At 54.8% G+C, this 17735-nt stretch overlaps 1 protein-coding gene across 4 annotated transcripts; it reads left to right on the forward strand.

Annotated features, from left to right (window-relative positions):
- SNRNP70 (small nuclear ribonucleoprotein U1 subunit 70) lies at positions 1-15369 on the forward strand. Of its 4 annotated transcripts, none has more exons than XM_014852271.3 (10): positions 1-473; positions 1200-1356; positions 2972-3034; positions 3145-3199; positions 7484-7548; positions 7715-7777; positions 8437-8518; positions 11683-11784; positions 14391-14478; positions 14588-15369. In XM_014852271.3, exons 2-10 carry the CDS (start codon positions 1210-1212, stop codon positions 15210-15212), a joined length of 1290 nt encoding a protein of 429 aa, XP_014707757.1. In that variant the 5' UTR covers positions 1-473; positions 1200-1209; the 3' UTR covers positions 15213-15369. The 4 variants fall into 4 exon arrangements, with proteins under 4 accessions (XP_014707757.1, XP_014707755.1, XP_070355614.1 ...); XM_014852269.3 differs by having other exon boundaries at positions 182-473; positions 14561-15369; XM_070499513.1 differs by having other exon boundaries at positions 238-473; positions 1167-1356.
- Positions 15370-17735: the final 2366 nt, after the last annotated feature.

Raw genomic sequence — 17735 nt, forward strand, 5'->3', positions numbered from 1 at the left:
AGGGAAAGGGGCGGAGCATCGAGAAGAGTCTCGCGGACAGAGGCGGTTGGAGGCCCGAGCGCGAGGCGGAGGGGGAACGCTTGGTGAGGAACGCGCGTGCGCACTGCTGCCTCTAGCCTGCCGCGGCAGAGTTTAAGGTGCCCGAAGGCGGGGGTAGTGACCTCGCGCCTGCGCAGTGTCCGCGGCGGCGCCAGGTCCCTGTGTGTGGGTTGGCCTCGACTCGCGCGGCGCGTGCGCAGTGCCGACGGCGGAGGGATTTGAGGCCGGTTCCACCCCTTGCCCCTGTCGCGAGCCGAGGCCGCGCGGGCTCGTGAGCAGCGGCCTGGTTCGCGCGCTAGGTGGGAGACGGAGGCGGACGGGCGCAGACGCCACCGGAGTCTAAGCCAGAGTACGAGTCCTTGCTGCTGAGGGGCCGCCGCAGCCGCTGCGAGCCCTCGGACCGTCGCCAGGCCGAGGAGGGCGCCGCGCGGCGGGTGAGTGTGACTGAGTGGCCTTACCGGGTGCGGGGCCGCTACCCACAAGCCCCCGCGGTGGGCCCCAGTCCCTTCCCCGCGGCCGGGCCCCCTTCCCGCGCCGCCGCCACAGCGCCTTTCTGCATCCCTTACCCCGAGTCCCCTGGGCATTCAGGCCCTCTTCCCGCAACTCCCCCGCGGTCCCTTACCCACAGGCCCTTGCGGTGTGTTGCCTTTTTTTTTTCCTTCGTTTCCGCGGCGTCCTGGACCCTTACCCACAATTCCTTTCGCCTCTGGGGGCCTAGGTCTGTTACCCACAAGCCCCTGGCTTGAGGGGTTTGTTGCTTATGACCCTCTCCCGTTGTTCGGAGACTTACTGCGACCCTTGCCTTCTAACCTGTTCCCCAAAGTCTGGGACCTCCAGCCGCCCCTGCTCTGGATGTCCCTCGTAAGGGCCCTTGATTGCCCCACCAGCCCCCAGGGAACCTCTCGCCCCACAGTTCCTTGCGCAGGACTCAGACTTTGCTCAGAAACCCTTTTTCCATCTTTGTTTCCCTTACCGGCCTTGCCCCACCCTCGCACAGCCCTCCCCGAGAACTTGCTTTCTCATTCGGGTCTGCTCCTTTCCCCCGTGACATAGGATCCCTCTGAGCCCTGTTTCCCTCTTTTCTTGGGAGTCAAGGAATGACAGGGCCTTCCTCTCTCCCCGCCCAGCCTCACCCACGGCTGTCTTGCTTCTGCTCCCAGACTTGGCAAGATGACCCAGTTCCTGCCGCCCAACCTTCTGGCCCTCTTTGCCCCCCGTGACCCCATCCCGTACCTGCCACCCCTGGAGAAGCTGCCCCATGAAAAACACCACAATCAACCTTACTGTGGCATTGCGCCCTACATCCGAGAGTTTGAGGTGAGTTCCCTACGCAGACTTGGAAGGGTTTGGGTTTTACGGGCCGGGGGGCTTGATTTGGGAGTCTAGCCTCTGGCTGTTTTCTAGCAGTGTGATTTAGGCAGGTGACGTACTCTTTGTGATTCTCAGTTTTCTTGTCTTAAATGGGATTGACAAAACATGCCTTATAGGGTTTTTGTGAAAACTCAGTAACTAGCAGTTGGGAATGCAGGCGGGCTCTGGAGTCAGGTAGTCCTTGGCGCTTGCCGTTGATCAGCTGCGTGACCTTGGGCAGGTGGTGTATACTCTTAGTGCGTCGATTTCTTCATCTTTAGCAGGGGATGGTAGAGTTTTCCTCATAACATTGATGGGGAATTAACTGCAAAATTAGTGTTGCGGGGCCTGGCCCCAGTCAGTCAGCAGATGCCCACGTGCATTACTGTATTTACTGTTTTTGTGATGTTCATGAAGGATTAGCACCGTGTGAGGGGGTGCTTAAGACCATCGGCTTGAGAATTTCTGCTCTGCTCCTGCAGGGTAAACACGAATACACGAGTTAGGCTCCAGGGCCTCAGTTTTTTCATCCGTGAAATTGTGAGAACAGCATTCATCTCCTAAGGTGCCTCCGAGCCCACCTGGGAAATGCTGGCCCACAGCCAGCAGCCAGGAGAGGGAAGTTGTGGCCTGGAGGTGGAGGGAGTCACGGAGCAGGAGTAGCAGAGAGAACAGAAGATTGGCCCTTTAGTGGGATTTGCCTTCCTCAGTGAACCATTAAACTAATTTAGCGGCTGCAGGCCGGTGGCACTCCGTGACAACGTGGTCATGGGCCAGTTACTGCTGCGGGAGCAGCTGGTGAGACGTTCCAGGACGGACGGCCCTCAGAGAGCATTCGCTTGTTTGCCTCTGAGCCCTGCGCTCTCAGCTGCTTTTGCCTCAGGCCTGATCCCGATTCCTCTCTGTGATAAAGGACAAAGCTGGTGTAGATTGTGCCTTTGGTAAACACAAAAGAAGTCATTTTATTTTCCTAGTATTTTTAAAGAAAAACTGTAAAGTTAAAAGATTGAATTTCTTTGGGGCTGACCCGGTGGTACAGCGGTTAAGTGTGCACGCTCTGCTTTGGTGGCCCGGGGTTTGCTGGTTCGGATCCCGGGTGTGGACATGGCACTGCTTGGCAAGCCATGCTGTGGCAGTATCCCACATATAAAGTAGAGGAAGATGGGCGTGGATCTTAGCTCAGGGCCAGTCTTCCTCAGCAAAAAGATGAGGATTGGCAGATGTTAGCTCAGGGCTAATCTTCCTCAAAAAAAAAAAAAAAAGATTGAATTTCTGTTATTGAATTCAGTGGGTATAAAAACTGTCAGATGTTGTACAAGTTTGTGAACACTTAGTCCTGATTTCTTTGCTTTTCTTGTCACAGACCAGTAACAGTTTTCACATAGCATCGGTCCCAGGACCACACTTTGATCTGCACCACTCCCCTGCCTCTGCTGGTGGCGGAGCTGTCCATGTTTGTTTGCTTGTGTGGGGGGTTGGGGTCGGGGGATGCATGGCTGAGGTGCCTATTATTTACGGGATGGGTGTCCCTTGCCATTTCCCCCAGTCCCTCCTACGCTGTCACCTCTCTCTCTGTTCCCAGGATCCTCGAGATGCTCCTCCCCCAACTCGAGCAGAAACCCGGGAGGAACGCATGGAGAGGAAGGTATGTATTTTTTGCCTCCTGCCTCCGAGTCTTTTTTACCTCTTTCTCCAGGATGTTCCCTGGCATCAGGGCTTCTGTCTGCATTCACTTGTCCACCTTTCTCCTGACAGAGACGGGAAAAAATTGAGCGGCGACAGCAGGAGGTGGAGACAGAGCTAAAAATGTGTAAGTCTCTCCTTCCTCCTCTCACCTGTCTTTTCCTTCAAACTCTCCTGCATTTCTTTCCCTCAACCTCAGAATCCTATTTTGGGAAAGTGAGGTTGTTAGTTCACTTTTTTAGCCCCCACTGTTTGCCAAGTGCTGTGTTTGGCATTAAGCAGGAGGACGCAGAGTAGGAGTGGGTAGAAGGGAAGCCTGGAGCCTCAGGCTGCGTCCTGCAGGGCGGTGCACTCGGAGGGGCCACCAAAGCCCGGCCGGGTCTCACAGGCTGAGGCAGTGAGGTCCGGGTTAGTGAGGCGCTTCTGGCTCCGCCTTAGCTCCCTGGCCCTTTGGCTGGGGATGTTCCATCCCTTCCAGGTACAGGAGGAATTGGAGTGCAGGACAGGTATGCTGTAGCCATTAACCAGACTTCACAAGATGGTCTCCTGTCAGCCTCAGCTGGCCCTTTCTTGTTAGAGCGGGGGCCTTGGAGTCGGAAGACTTGGCTTTTCCTCCTACCCCCAAAAGGCTGGGGTGAATCACTTCACTCTGAACCTTATTCCCGGAGTGGCGCATTTTCCCGGACTGCTTGTGCAGATGCCTGACGCCTGAATCCGGGGCATCTAGCTGAGCACACTCTTGAGCCCTGACTTTTCACCTCAGCTGCCTTCCTGTCTTGTCTCCAACTCCTCGAAGGCATCTGAGACTCGTGTCCAAACCGCAGTCAAGCCCCCCCCGCCTGGGTCTGATGTCCTTTGGGTGTTTCCTTCCTTGGGACGTGGCCATCCTGCTTTGCAAGCTGTGACCTCAGTTGTTGCCATCCAGTTTGTTTAACATTACCTTTCTTTTTTGCCCTTTCCCCAGCCTGTCGCTGATTCTCTGTCTCTGCCAAGTCCTGTGGGTCTTTTCTAAGTACCTTTCTGTGTTAACAGCTTCCTTTTGCTCTCAGCATAAAGCCCAGAGTCCCTTCCCTGCCCGCTGTTCCAGACTCGTCATGCACTGTGCTCCCTTCCCCTCCGGCCTTTGCCACACTGACCTCTTCTCATGCCTCATCCTTTCCGGATGGTCTCCTGTCATTGGGCCTTTGCCCAGGCTGATCCCCCAGTTTCTGATGGTACCTTGGTTTATGAGTAACGGCCCTTTGGATCTCTGTGCAGCTGTCACTCCTCAGGGAGGCCTTTCCTGACTTGCTTGCTCAGGTCAAGTCCCCTTGTACGCTGAGAGCCCTGAGTTCTGTGGGGTGATCGCTTCGGTCTGCAGGGGGGATTTGCTGGTAAATACCCATCTCTACGTGGGAGGGTCACGCTTGCTCTGAGAGGGCAGGTTTGGGTGGGATTTCCTCAGCACCGTGGCCCCAGCTCCTGTAGGACCTGGCACACGAAATTCTTGGTAGCACTTAACTTGGGAACTCCTTCAGCTCTGTTGCTAGGGCACAGGCCTTGTGGTCTGACCCACCTGAGTGTTAATCCTGCCTCTGCCACTTACAGCCGTGTCACCTTGGATAAGTCACTGCTCCCCTTGGATGTTGTTTTCCACACTTTAAAAATGGGATTCTGGCACGTTAAACACCGTGAGGATGCAATCAGCCAAATTCGAAGTGTGGGAAATCGTGTAGGACAGATTTGTGACGCAGTTTCTCAACATAGGACAAAGACAAAAGGACGGCAGGGAGTGGACCGTGTGTATTAAAGAGTTGAAAGACACATCAACCAAATGATAAGTGTGGAGCTTGTTTGGATCCTGATTTAAATGAGCTAACTATAGGGGCCGGCCCGGTCGCGCAGCGGTTAAGTGCGCATGCTCTGCTTCGGTGGCCCGGGGTTCACGGGTTTGGATCCCGGGTGTGGACATGGCGCTGCTTGGCAAAATCCATGCTGCGGCAGGCATCCCACGTATAAAGTAGAGGAAGATGGGCATGGATGTTAGCTCAGGGCCAGTCTTCCTCGGCAAAAAGAGAAGGATTGGCAGCAGTTAGCTCAGGACTAATCTTTCTCAAAATAAAATAAATGAGCTAACTATAAAAATCTAGTTTTGAAACAATTGAGGACTTTTGGACACTGGGTCTTGGTGAGGCTAAGGAATTAATGTTAACTTTTAAGGTGTAATAACGGGTTCTAGTTTTTTAAAAGTCCTTGTCTGTTGGAGACTAAAATGGTGCATCTGGGGTTTGATTTAGAATACTCTGGTGGGGTGGGGGTGGGTATGAAACAGATGGCCGCGCCTTGATAGTTGTAGCTGGTTCACAGGGCTTCGTCGTGCTGTCTCTACCTCTTGAAGTGTTTGAGCTTCTCCGTAATGAAAACAAGGAAGGAAGGACTGGGTCGAGTGCAGTAGTGCTCCTGTGCCTGAGAGCCTCGAGCTGCGGAAGCTTGCTGTGCCTTGTCACACTTCACAGCTGCCGTTCAGGGCCGCGCCGTTTGCCGAGTACTTGCTGTCCTTCGTGTTACTGGCTTCTCACAGCTCCCAAGTGGGGTGTGGGGCGCTACTCCCGTTTTTAACAGGAAGAAAATGGAGGTGTGTCAAGGCCGAGTCTGCTTACCCAGAGAGAGTTCTGACATGTTTTCTCCACCCCCTAAAAGCCCAGTGAGGTTTCCCAGCGCCACAGTGCAGTCCTTTGAGCTCCTGCTCTGGGCTGCCACCTAGATGATCCCTGTAACCAAGGACTTCCCGGGGGCAGGATGGAGTGTGGTGGCGGAGTGTGTGTGCTCACTGGTGAAGTGCTGACTGACTTGGGTTCTCTGCCACCCTCTTTCAGCTGATGTGTTCTTTCTTCAGATACGTAGGTACTGTTGGGTTGACTGCACCAGCTTTTAACTTGTCACACTGCTGGGCCTCTAGGGGGCAAGAGCCACAGAGACTCATGCAGCGTGCCTGAGGTGGCTTCCCCTTTGACTTGCTGGGCCGCTCCGGGCCGCCTGGCTGGAAGCTCCGCTCTCCGCTGTTTGCGCTTCATGCAGTGCCCCAGGCGGCAGTCGTGGGCCTTCTCTGGAGGCTGCAGTGTCCTGCAGTACTGTTAGACCGCCCGCTGCCTGGTGTCGGCGAGGCATGTTTCCTGTTGCTGCTGTGACACCTCCGGGTCTCCCCTTAATTTCTTATTAGATTCCCTTAATTAGTTATTCCCTTAAATTTGGGCTTAGTCTTCTGCTTTTTAAGAAATTCCCTAAAGTCATCTTGATCTTCATTTATTTGCAGCCAAACCCTCTCACAGGAAATGGATCTGTGACTTTGTCTCTGGCTTCTTGCAACACCCAGACTATCTTCCTGAGAAGCTGGTGCCTGGGGGTTTAGTGTGGGAATGTGGTAGTCGGACCACCTGGGCTGAGACCTTGGGCTGGGAGGCAAAGCCCAGCTTGGCCTCTGCTCCTCTGACACCTCCCCTCTTCCGTGCCTTGAGGCTTGGCTTTCTTTCCATTTGCAAAACAGTGGTGAATAATTCTCAGCGTCCAGCGCAGTGTGTGTGGGGGGCCTAATTATGCATTCTGTAAATTATTAATATTAGCTTTCTTATATTCTCCCGGAATGTGGCAAGTCCTCCTGAGGGTTACACTGTATTGTAGAGAAGCTGCCTCTGCGGTGCAATGGGCAGGATGCCTTTGGGGCCTGGTAGGAGACAAGGGCCGTGGTGTGTGCTGAGGCCACCACACTTGGTGACAAGGACTGCTTCCCAGGCTGGACCCATCAGAATCACCCACAGAATTGGTTTTGTAATAGATTCTGGCTCCTTTCTCTGGAGGTAGTTACTCCTCAGTGGCCTTGTGATAGTAAGGCTGGGAGTAAGAATCTGATCAGCCGCTGGCCAGCTCCAGCACCAGCCCTGGGTTCCTCCCTGAGGCCATGGGGCAGAGGAAAGAAAGCAGGGCTTGGCCCCTGCTCCCAGCCTCAGGGTTTGATCTCAGCTTTCCCTGCGGGCTGTTGTTGCAGGCCATGCCAGTGGGGGGCAGTGTGGCCCTGCAGTTGAGGGAGGAAGCTCAGCATACCCAGGGACGAGGCTGCCTCTCCAGAGATGCCTAGCTGATCACTCACACCTGGAGGGACCAAGGTCGTAGGATATGTAGGTCTGAAATGGCAGTTGGGCCAGCCCCCGTCCTGTTGCCTTAAAGTCAGCCTTATCCCCTCTTGCCAACTCTGCCTAAATGGGTCACTCAGATAGAGGCCACTGTGCTTCAGGGAACCAGAGCTCAGAGAGGGTATGCTCAAGGTCACCAGGTCAGCAACAGTTTTCTTCTAATGGGCATCTGCTTGCCTGTCTGTGTCTGTTTGGCTGCATGAGACTATGGACACCTACTTACAAATTCTCTTCTTCCTGCACAGGGGACCCTCACAATGATCCCAATGCTCAGGGTGATGCCTTCAAGACTCTCTTTGTGGCTAGAGTGGTGAGTCCCCAGCTCCCCTTCCCCGGAGCCTCAGAGGAGTCTGGAACCCTGGGCTGTGGAGAGCTTGAGTGTGGGACACAGGACAATAGGCTAGGTCCCGGGAATGTTCTGAGGGCTTTGGGATGGCTCACTTCTCCCACTTAACTTCATATCTGTCTCCTTGTAGAACTATGACACAACAGAATCTAAACTCCGGAGAGAGTTTGAAGTGTACGGACCCATCAAAAGAGTGAGTGGGTGTGGCAGGGGGTATGTGGATCGGGGGTGCGGGTAGGCAGAAGGAAGGCTGACTCCCAGCCTTGAGGACGAATCGCGTCATTTCAGAGTCCATGGCCTGGCTTTACGTCCTGACTCCACTTCCATGCAGCAGGCTTTGGGTAGCAGAAATAAAAGTAAGAAGCAGTGATTGCTCGTTGTTGATTTATTTTTAGAGCAGGGGTTGGCAGACCGAAAACTTCCTGTTTGTCAATAAAGTTTTGTTGGTATCCGGCCAGGCCCATTTGTTTAGCACTGTCTTTTTGTAAGGCAGCGTCAGGTAGTTGCGACAGACACTGTGTGGCCCTCAGAGCTGAAAGCGTCTGCTGCTGGCCCTTACAGAAAACAAACGCTGACTCCTCTTTGAGGGCAAGGCTTTATGTTAACTGAGATTGCTTCATTTGATTTAAAAGCTAGTTAAATGCTCTGGGCAGTAGCGAGGTCATCAAGCACATAAACTGCTAAGACCACTGCCATTTGAGCATCAGTCACTCTGGGCTCTTGAAGGGCACAACGAGGGTCGGAGGCCATGTGTCGCTGGCATCACCCAGCACGGGGCCTGGCACACAGGCTGTGTGATGGACGGGGTGGCATTTCTGAGTCTTAGAGCTAACCTCTGCCCGCTGCCCCCAGATACACATGGTCTACAGTAAGCGGTCAGGAAAGCCCCGGGGTTACGCCTTCATCGAGTACGAGCACGAGCGAGACATGCACTGTGAGTACCCGCCGGAGCCCTGCCTGCTGACCCTCCTCTCTGCGCCCCAGCCCCTCCCGGCGGCTGTCCCCACCCCCACCCTGCCAAACCTGACATTAGCCATGTCTCTTCTCCTCCTCCCTCTGTTTCTGATATATCTTTTTTTTTTTTATATACGTGTTTTTTAAAAAACAAAAACCAAAATCCCCTACAACGTGTGTGTGTGTGTGAACCCGGGGAGGTAAGTGTCACACGTTGAACCTTAGGGGCAAGGAGGGAACTGGGTGGGGGCTGGGGCCACTGGAGGTGGGGGAGGGGTCGGATTTTTGGGGAGCCTCTCCCCATTCCCCCCACCGGAGTTGGGGGCGGCCAGGTTGGAATGAGGACTGGCTTTTGAACCTGCCCTCTCTTACTCCCAGCAGAGCTGGGGCTGGGCCACCCGACCCTCCACCTCCCCACCCCTGGCGCCCCACCCTGTTCCTCAGCAGGCAGTGGGCTGGTAGGCGTGTTCAGCGCCTGCCCCCCTATCTCCAAAGCCCCCTTTGAGGCTGCGGCGGCGTTCACATGGGCAGGGATGGGTGGGTGGGGGCGGGCAGGGCTGCGGCGTGTCCAGGGGCCGCCGTATTAATTGACTGTTCTTATTGTCACTGCAGCCACCACGCAGCTGGCTTGCAGCTGATGCTTACGCTCCCCTTACAACACCTCAGTGTATGGTTGGTATAAGGGTTTGTATCATGGGTAAGATCACTCAGCACCGCACACCAGCCCAGCTTAGCCAGGCAGCTCAGGAGCAGCGAGGTGTCCCTCCTCCCGCCCCCAGTCACCCCTCAGTCTCCCCGCACCCAGGACCCTTTCCTTGTTTGGGTGCCCTTTGTCCCTCCTGCCCTCCGATCCATATGCTCTCTGATGATCTTACTGATCCCAGGAGGAGAGGGAGGAACCCTGATGGGAAAGGCAGCTGGCCTCTCCAGTTGGGCTCCACCCAGACCCCGACTTACCTGTCTTCATGATGTCAGCGGCAAGGTGGCGGGAATACTGAAGATGGGGTGCGCTAGGGCCAGGGCTCCATGTGGAACCCTTCACCCTTCGCTCACCTGCCCCCGTGCCTTCTGTGGGGCTGTCACTGGTGACCCTGGAGAATCTTTTTTGGTCGCTAGATTCGGGGTGCTCTGCCCCCCTTTCCGTCTGCCTTATCACGGTCGAGGCCTCCTGAGGGGCTGTGGTGCCAGCCGCTCTCCAGAGTGCATGGAATTGGGAATTGGGATGTGGGAGGGATCAAGTGACAGGCTGCAAACTGCTGAAGGTGTTGTAGAATTTACTGAAGACCCTTCCACTGTCTAGAGACCTAAGAGAGGGAGAGAGAGAGAAGCCTAGAAGTACACACGTCACATGTTTTCTTTGCTGTTACTCCCGGGTTGGGCATCTTTTGGGGTTTGGGACACTGAACCAGAGCAGGGTTCCTTTGCTTGACTGTGTTCCCGGTCCTTAAAATTCCTTTCCCCACTACCCTCCTCTGGGTTCAGGGGCCAAGTGGCCCCTCCTCTGATCATGGGCAGCACTCCATCTCCTGGACCCCCGAGGCTGTCACCTTGTGTGCCAGCCTTTGGCTGAAGCAGATGGTGGGAGGGAGCGTGGAGGTCGAGGTGGAAAAGTCACTGTCTGTACTGAGAGGGGGTGGGGCGTGTGCCTAGGTTAGCGTGGACTTTACTGGGGAAAGGTGAGGGCCGACAGGTTTGCTAAGGCCTCCCCAGCCTTCTTTTCAAATTCAAACAAGGCAGTCCCAGGGCTTTCCAGCTCCCAGACTTAATGTTGATTCTTGTCTCCCCCTTTTTCAAGGCCTCCGTGAGGTTTCTTTGGGGTCCACCACTTCCTCTGCCTGTCTCCAGGTGGTGCAGGAGATGTGGTTCCTCTCCCTGTCTGGGGCTCCCTAGGACCCCCCCATTTCCCCTCCCTGTAGCATTAGCTGACCTTACGGTGGTGGGTGTGGGGTCTGTGCGCGTGCTCAGGTAAGCTTGGGGGCTCCAGGTAAGCGGTCCCGTGTCCCCCCCCGGGAAGCCCGCCTCCTCGCCAGGCCCCCAGGAGTTGCCGAGCCCCCCCATTCCCGCTCGGTTTGGACACCCGCAAGGCCGGCATCGGTAAATGGCACCTTTTTCTCTTCCTCTGGTTGTTATTTGGGTGGGGAGTGGGCTGGGGCGGGGCAGGGTATTGTGGTTGGTCGACGACAACCCCCTAGGCCAGGGCTGGGGGTGGGAAACAGGGACTTTTTGGGCCTTCCCCACAGCCCCGTGTGAGACAGGCCAGGGGATTGGGCCTGCCCTTCGCTGTGCCCTGCCCAAGAGCAGGAACGCGCTTCTGCCCGCATCTCCCCCTCTACTCCTCCCCCTTCCCCACGCTCAGGCTGGGGTGGGCTCCCGGCCTGTGTTGCGCTGGGGGTGTGGAGGGAGAGACGGGCTAGGGGCTGGGGCTGGGTGGCAGTCAGTCATCTCAGGTAAGGCAGGCATTTTCAGTAGCACCGCACGTCTCCCAGGCCTCCCTCCACTTTCCCTCTCTCCCACCTGCTGTCGGGGGCCGCTCCAGGCCCCCTGGGAGCCCCATACCCTGCCCTTCTGCTCCCTGCCATCTCCTGAAGATGTCTCCCATCCCCTCTGGTTCATTTTCTGTTCTGATGTCTGTTCCTGCCACGCTCACCCTGCCCCCCCAAAAAACAGAAAAAGAAAACTGGTGTGAACTGGGGTGCGGAGGGGCCCAGTTGGGCCTCCTCCCCCAGCATGATGTTTTAGGGTGCATGCCTGGGGTTGTGGAGGAGCCCTCCCCCACAGCAGAGTCCAGCCTTAAGTTAACCTCCAGTTTCTTTGCAGCGACTTTGGCCGCCTTGGCGGGAGGGGGCTGCTCTATCAAACGGGTGTAGCAAGGGCCTGGAAGCCCCAGGGGATGGGGGTTGGGAGTGGTCTTGCCCCCCCAACAGTGATTGGGGGCGATAAGGAAGCAGGTGTTGAGATGGAGCAGGCCCCTCCCTGGGTTGGTCTGGCTGTCAGTTGCCTGGCTGTCTAGTGGGCGTGTGCGCGCGCGTGTGTGAGTGCACTGATGGGGACGTGGGCGTGGGGATCCTGCAGAGCTGGGCCCTGTCCTGACTAGAGGACCCTCTGGGGACTCCTCCCCCTCCCCCCTCCCCACGTCTGTTGCAGCCGCTTACAAGCACGCAGATGGCAAGAAGATTGACGGCAGGAGAGTCCTGGTGGACGTGGAGAGGGGCCGAACTGTGAAGGGCTGGAGGCCCCGGCGGCTTGGTGAGCACACCCTGCCTGGGTCGGGCCCTGGGGGTCTGTGCTTGGCGGCTTCATCCTTAGCTGTTTCTTCTACACCCTTTGCTGCTTTCTGTCTTCTCTCCCCATTAGCCAGCTGCTCACTCCCTCCGCCTCTCCAGCTCATCTTGTCATCACCATCATATTCCTGGTGTCTGTCTTCTTCTGAGTTACCGCATAGGAGCAGGAGCACTGGCCTGAAGAGGCCAGTCCGGGATCGAACGCTGGCTTGTACTTACTAGCTGATGGGTTCCCCTTTTCCTGCTTCATTTTTCTCATTGTGGAAAGTGGGAGTAACCTCAGAGTTCACTAGTCAGTGCCTCAGATGCCCCGCTTGGCTGGAGGCGTGTGGTGGGTCTTGTAAGTGTCTCCCTCTCCTCTGCTTACACTTTGCTCTTGCTCATTCCATTGGAGGTCTGTTTGATCACCAGCTGTGTACCAGGCTTGTAGGCAAGAGCAAGACATACATAGACAGCCTTTGCCCTCAGAGCCTCCTACGTTAGTCCCCCTCACTGTCTGTCTCTAATCATCATTCACCGTCCCAGTCAAGGTCAGTTTGGTTGCAGGTATCAGAAGGGTGTTCGAGCTTCCTAAAGTATAAACGGCCTTGTCGTACAGGATCCGGATGTCATTTGGAGCCCAGAGACTTGTGATGCTGATGGGCCTGGTAGCTGGATCTTAAAGCTGTCAGGAGCCACCTCTGGCATCTCTGCAGCTCCCTTCCACCTTGTGCGCTGTCTGTGCAGACTGGTCTGCTCTGTCTCCCTGCACTGGCCCTGTGTGGTGTTCCACAACTCCCCGCTTGCCACCCAATCCTGGATAAGTCTCTGCGTTTCGAGGTGGGCAGATCTGAGTGGCTCAGCATTGGGCCTGGGCCTAGGCCTGGGGCTGAGCTCCTGCCGTCCGCACACACCTGTTGAAGACCGACTCCTGCGAGGGCGAGTGACAGTTCTCAGAGAAGAGGGTCTTCCCTGGGCAGGCATCCCAGGCGGGTCCAGTGCCCTCTGCTCTTAGTCCTGCCTCTCAGCCCGCTGTTCTCACTCTTGGCTTGCCTGTGCTGGGTAGACCACACACTTACCTGCTGAGTCTCTGAACTTAGTAGACAGATTCTTATATTGCTGTCTGGTTTCCCTGGGATGGAATGAGTTCTTCAGCCTGCTATTTCCTGTTTTTATTTCCAGAATCTTGTAGTTTGATTGGCATTCAGACTTTCTGATAGTGATAGCTGGTACATCTTGACCTAGCTTGCGTGCAGAAATACATATAAGCCACACAAGTTTTAGGAAACAGTAATTACCTTTCTACAGGCAGTACATATTAGTATTTTGTATTCTGCTGCTTTCTTTCCTTTCTTAGTATATTGACGGCAACCTACAGATGGATGATGTGATTCACTGCTGGGTTGTGACCTGAAAATCGAAAACACTGGGCTATTCTGTCACATACCTGGGACATTCCAGGTGCCTCATCAGTTGCCTGGCCCTATTTGAATGTCTCTGATAGCCAAGCAGCCTGTTTTTTTTCTCTCTCTCATTGCTAAAGCTCATTATATGGAGCTCCAGCCTGCCTCTCTGAAGCTTTCTTCTAGGGAGGGAGGACAGAAGAGAGCACGAGGGGACAGGTTCTGGAGTCAGCTGGGAGTCCTGTCCCAGCTCTGCACCTTCCTTGCCGAGTCACCGTGGGCAAGTGACTGAGTTTGTTTCCCCATTTGAAGGAGACTGTCCTTGGGGTGTTCAGTCGTTTGACTGCTGCACATAGACCTTTATATCATGGATGCTGTACCACATGCTGGTCACAGTGAGCAGAGCCCCGACTTCCTTGGTGCATCACAGTCTGCTGGGAGAGGCAGGTGTTCATCAGCTCACACACAGGGATAATTTGAAACTCCACTTGAAGTTCTGGGAAGGAAATGTATGTGGTGTGTAAAGTGTATAGTGGAGACCGGCTTAATCCGGTAAGTCAGGGCAGGCATGCTGAGGAAGTGATGTTGGAGCTAGCGTGTCGATGGTGAGTAGCAGTTAACTAGATGAGGAAGATGAGATGCCAGGGGAAGAGATGAATGATCCAAAAAACTGGGGCAGGAAGGAGATGGAGAGCGTGAGGAGATTGGAAAATGCCTAGAATGGAAAGAGCTGGGGGCGCTTGGTTTGAAGGGCCGGGGCCAGCCCTCGTGGGCTCTGGGGGCCCCTTGAGGAGGAGTTGGGACTTCAGGCAGCATGAATCCCTTGAAGGCTTTGAAGCAGGTCATGTTTTCCTTTAGATCTGTGTGCTTTTGGGTTTGTGTGAGGACAAGGATGTCTCGAAAGGAGGGTCTGTGAGGAGGCTGTGTGTCACGCGTAGTGGCTAAGAACGTGAGCTTTGGAGTCTGATTACAGCTGTTTCCCAGCTCGCATGTGGGGAGGTTACCTATTCTCTGTAAAGCCCGGTTGTCATGTTGAAAGAGTGCACCCAAAATGTCCTCATGGCCCTTGGCCCCACAGACACCAACAGAAGTGGTTGGTGTCCGTCTCTTTGCTCTTGGATGCCCCTCATCTTCCTTCCTTCAGTGCCCTGCCCAGACTGACCCTCTGTTCACCTGTCCCCGCCCCCAGGAGGTGGCCTAGGTGGTACCAGGAGAGGTGGGGCCGATGTGAATATCCGGCATTCGGGCCGTGATGATACGTCCCGCTACGATGAGAGGTAAGATTGGGCAGCCAGTTTCCTGGGACGGGGCGGTCGTGTGGGGGGAGCCCTGCCACAAACCTCTGCCCACCTTATCCAGGCCCGGCCCCTCCCCGCTTCCCCACAGGGACCGGGACCGGGACCGCGAGCGGGAGCGCAGAGAGCGGAGCCGCGAGCGAGACAAGGAGCGAGAACGGCGACGCTCCCGCTCTCGGGACCGGCGGCGGCGCTCCAGGAGTCGCGACAAGGATGAGCGGCGGCGCTCCAGGGAACGCAGTAAGGACAAGGACCGGGAACGGAAGCGGCGAAGCAGCCGGAGCCGTGAGCGGGCACGACGTGAGCGGGAGCGCAAGGAGGAGCTGCGTGGTGGTGGAGGAGGTGGCGACATGGCGGAGCCCTCTGAGGCTGGTGATGCGCCTCCTGATGACGGGCCTCCTGGGGAGCTGGGTCCTGATGGCCCTGACGGTCCAGAGGAAAAGGGCCGGGATCGTGACCGGGAACGACGTCGGAGCCACCGGAGTGAGCGGGAGCGGCGCCGGGACCGTGACCGAGACCGGGATCGCGAGCACAAGCGGGGGGAGCGGGGTGGTGAACGGGGCAGGGATGAGGCCCGAGGTGGAGGTGGGGGTGGCCAGGACAACGGGCTGGAGGGTCTGGGCAACGACGGCCGAGACATGTACATGGAGTCTGAGGGAGGCGACGGGTACCTTGCTCCAGAGAACGGGTATTTGATGGAGGCTGCACCAGAGTGAAGAGGGCATCTGTTTTATTTGGACGTGTTCCTACCCACCCCCTGCTGTCAGCCTCTCCCACAACCTTGGCCGCCACCTAAGTTTGCCAGCCAAGGGTAGGAGTCTCATTTGTTCTGGTTCCTTGGATTTAAAAATAAAATTAATTTCATGTTGATAATGGGCACCTTGGTTTCTTCTTCACTGCTCTTAATATCTTCCCCAGGAGGCTGTCACCTGACTTTTGATGGCCCTGCTTTGGTGTGAGTTCCACCGCATGCCTAAACTTGAGCTTTCTGACCTAAGCCTGGGGCCTCCCCCGTACACCGGAGCTGTCTGAAATGGGGTAGATGCGAAGTCCTCCCTAAGGGTCTTTGATGCCCTTGGTGTCTCTTCCTCCTTTTCTTACCTCTCCTGCACATGCCTGTGTGGGGCTGTTCATGCCCCTGTCTTGGTGGGAGGGTGAAGCTGTAGGCGCTAGACCACTCAGTGGAAGCGGCAGCTCCGAATGTGTGGAAGGGACGCTGGTGTCTTGAGTTGGGGAACAGGAAGAAGGCTGAGGAAATGAAATGTGAGAGCAAGGTAGAAGGATAAGACGACTGGGGAGAGCAGAAAGTCCGCACAGGGCCAGGGTGGAAATGGCCTCCAGCTCACTGTGGAGTTTACTCCTAATGATGGCAGAGGAATAACAAGCAAGAAACAGAAGTTGTTCCATCAGCAGTTGGGGTTTCAACACATTTCTGGACAGAAGATTAAATCAGACGATGGTGAGAAGTCTTCAGTCTGGTGACCATTTGGGAAGGAAGCCAGTCAGCCTTGCAGAGCCCCAGAGGCTGCAGACTGCAGCTCCAGGCGTAAGGAGGCTGGGGGCCCGAGGCAGGCTACACAGAACAGTGGTCCTGTTTCAGCGCTCAGCACGTCCGGGAGCCGGGCATTGGCTGCCTAGGCAAATACAAGACCGAAATGCTTTCATCTTCTGGAAGTTTCTCAGCCTAAAGGCAAACTTGGCCTGAAAACCTAGAGGCAGTCTGTCAGTTAAATCTGCCTGACATCCATGAGGATTCTGGTATGCTGTTTGAGTCCTTAGAAGCATACCAAACCAAAGGTCACAGGAGTTTGAAAAAAATCCTGCAACAAGAGACAGCAAGATAAACAAAAACTGGTCCTGGAAGAAACAGGGAGTAGAACAGAACTTAAGACCTCTAATTAGTATACTCATTGATATCCCGGATATTGCAACTGGACTTCTGGGATTGGCTAGGGAGAATAGCCCATTTCAGACTAGCCTGACACAGACCAGTTATATAAAGACTGGACAAAATATATAAACACAACTCATGAAAGGCATTGGGGGGTGATCCTTAAGAAAAGCAGAGCACTCAGGAGAACTTCACACTCACCCTGGCCTTTTCCTTGAGGATATCTGCCAATTTAGCGTGGGGGAACAGATGCACAGTGCAGTCCCCCACTGGGCTGAGTTCACAGGGCTTGGACCAGACAGCTGGGTAAAAATTCCCAGAAGGGGCCTTGAGCCCCCAAATCTACATGGAATCTTCCATCAAGGCATTTGTCCACTCCTAAGTTGCTCGTTGTCCTTGCATAACCGCCAGGGGACTCATCAGAAAGCAGTAAGGGAGGCCAAGGAGCTGAGCAGAGGTCTCATGACGCACGCAGTTCTGGGGGAGACGGGTTTGGGTCCATGGCCTGCCAAGGTGGAGTGGCCATGCTCGAGATCTCCAGAGTGACACACTATTGGAGTAAGGCCACAAGTGACATAGACTAGGCCTAAGAAAACCTAAAACCATGGGGCCAGACCGGTGGCATAGCGGTTAACTTTGCATGCTCCACTTTGGTGGCCTGGGGTTCCCTGGGCACAGATCTACATACCCTTCATCAAGCCATGCTGTGGTGGCGTCCCCCATATAAAGTAAAGGAAAATGGGCACGGATGTTAGCTCAGGGCTAATTTTCCTTAAAAAAAAACCCCTAAAACCAGACCTCATGATTTAGGTGATCTCTCTGCCAGGAGAAAACCTAACCCCCTTTGGAGGAAGATATTCAGAGCTTCTACAATTTTTAGTACACAGTGCTCAGCAACTACTAAAAAACTATCAGACACACTAGAAAGAGGACTTGAATTACAGAAAACCAAGAGAAAAAAATAGATAATAGAAACAGACCCAGATGTGACTCTGATGTTGCAGTTATCAACACTGAAATAACGACATGTTCACAAAATAAGGGAAGGATGGAGAATTTTAACAGAGATCTGGACTCTCTAAAAAAAAACGCCCAATGCAAATTTTGGAACTGGGAAACAATAATTGAAATTAAGAATTTAGTCAGTGCATTTGGTAGTTGACTAGATACTAAATAACCTGAAATGTTCCTGTTAGAAACACAAGAAGTGCTAGAGGGAAAAAAGAACTAGACGAACTTTCTTGAAAGTAAGAGAAATCTCACAATCTTTTGGAGAGGTTAACTGAGGATATACTTCACGAAAATGAGGGATTTAAAAGAGGAAACCGGACCTAGTTTAGCAGAGCGG

Source organism: Equus asinus, chromosome 26 (assembly GCF_041296235.1).
Source record: "Equus asinus isolate D_3611 breed Donkey chromosome 26, EquAss-T2T_v2, whole genome shotgun sequence".
Lineage (NCBI taxonomy): Eukaryota > Metazoa > Chordata > Mammalia > Perissodactyla > Equidae > Equus > Equus asinus.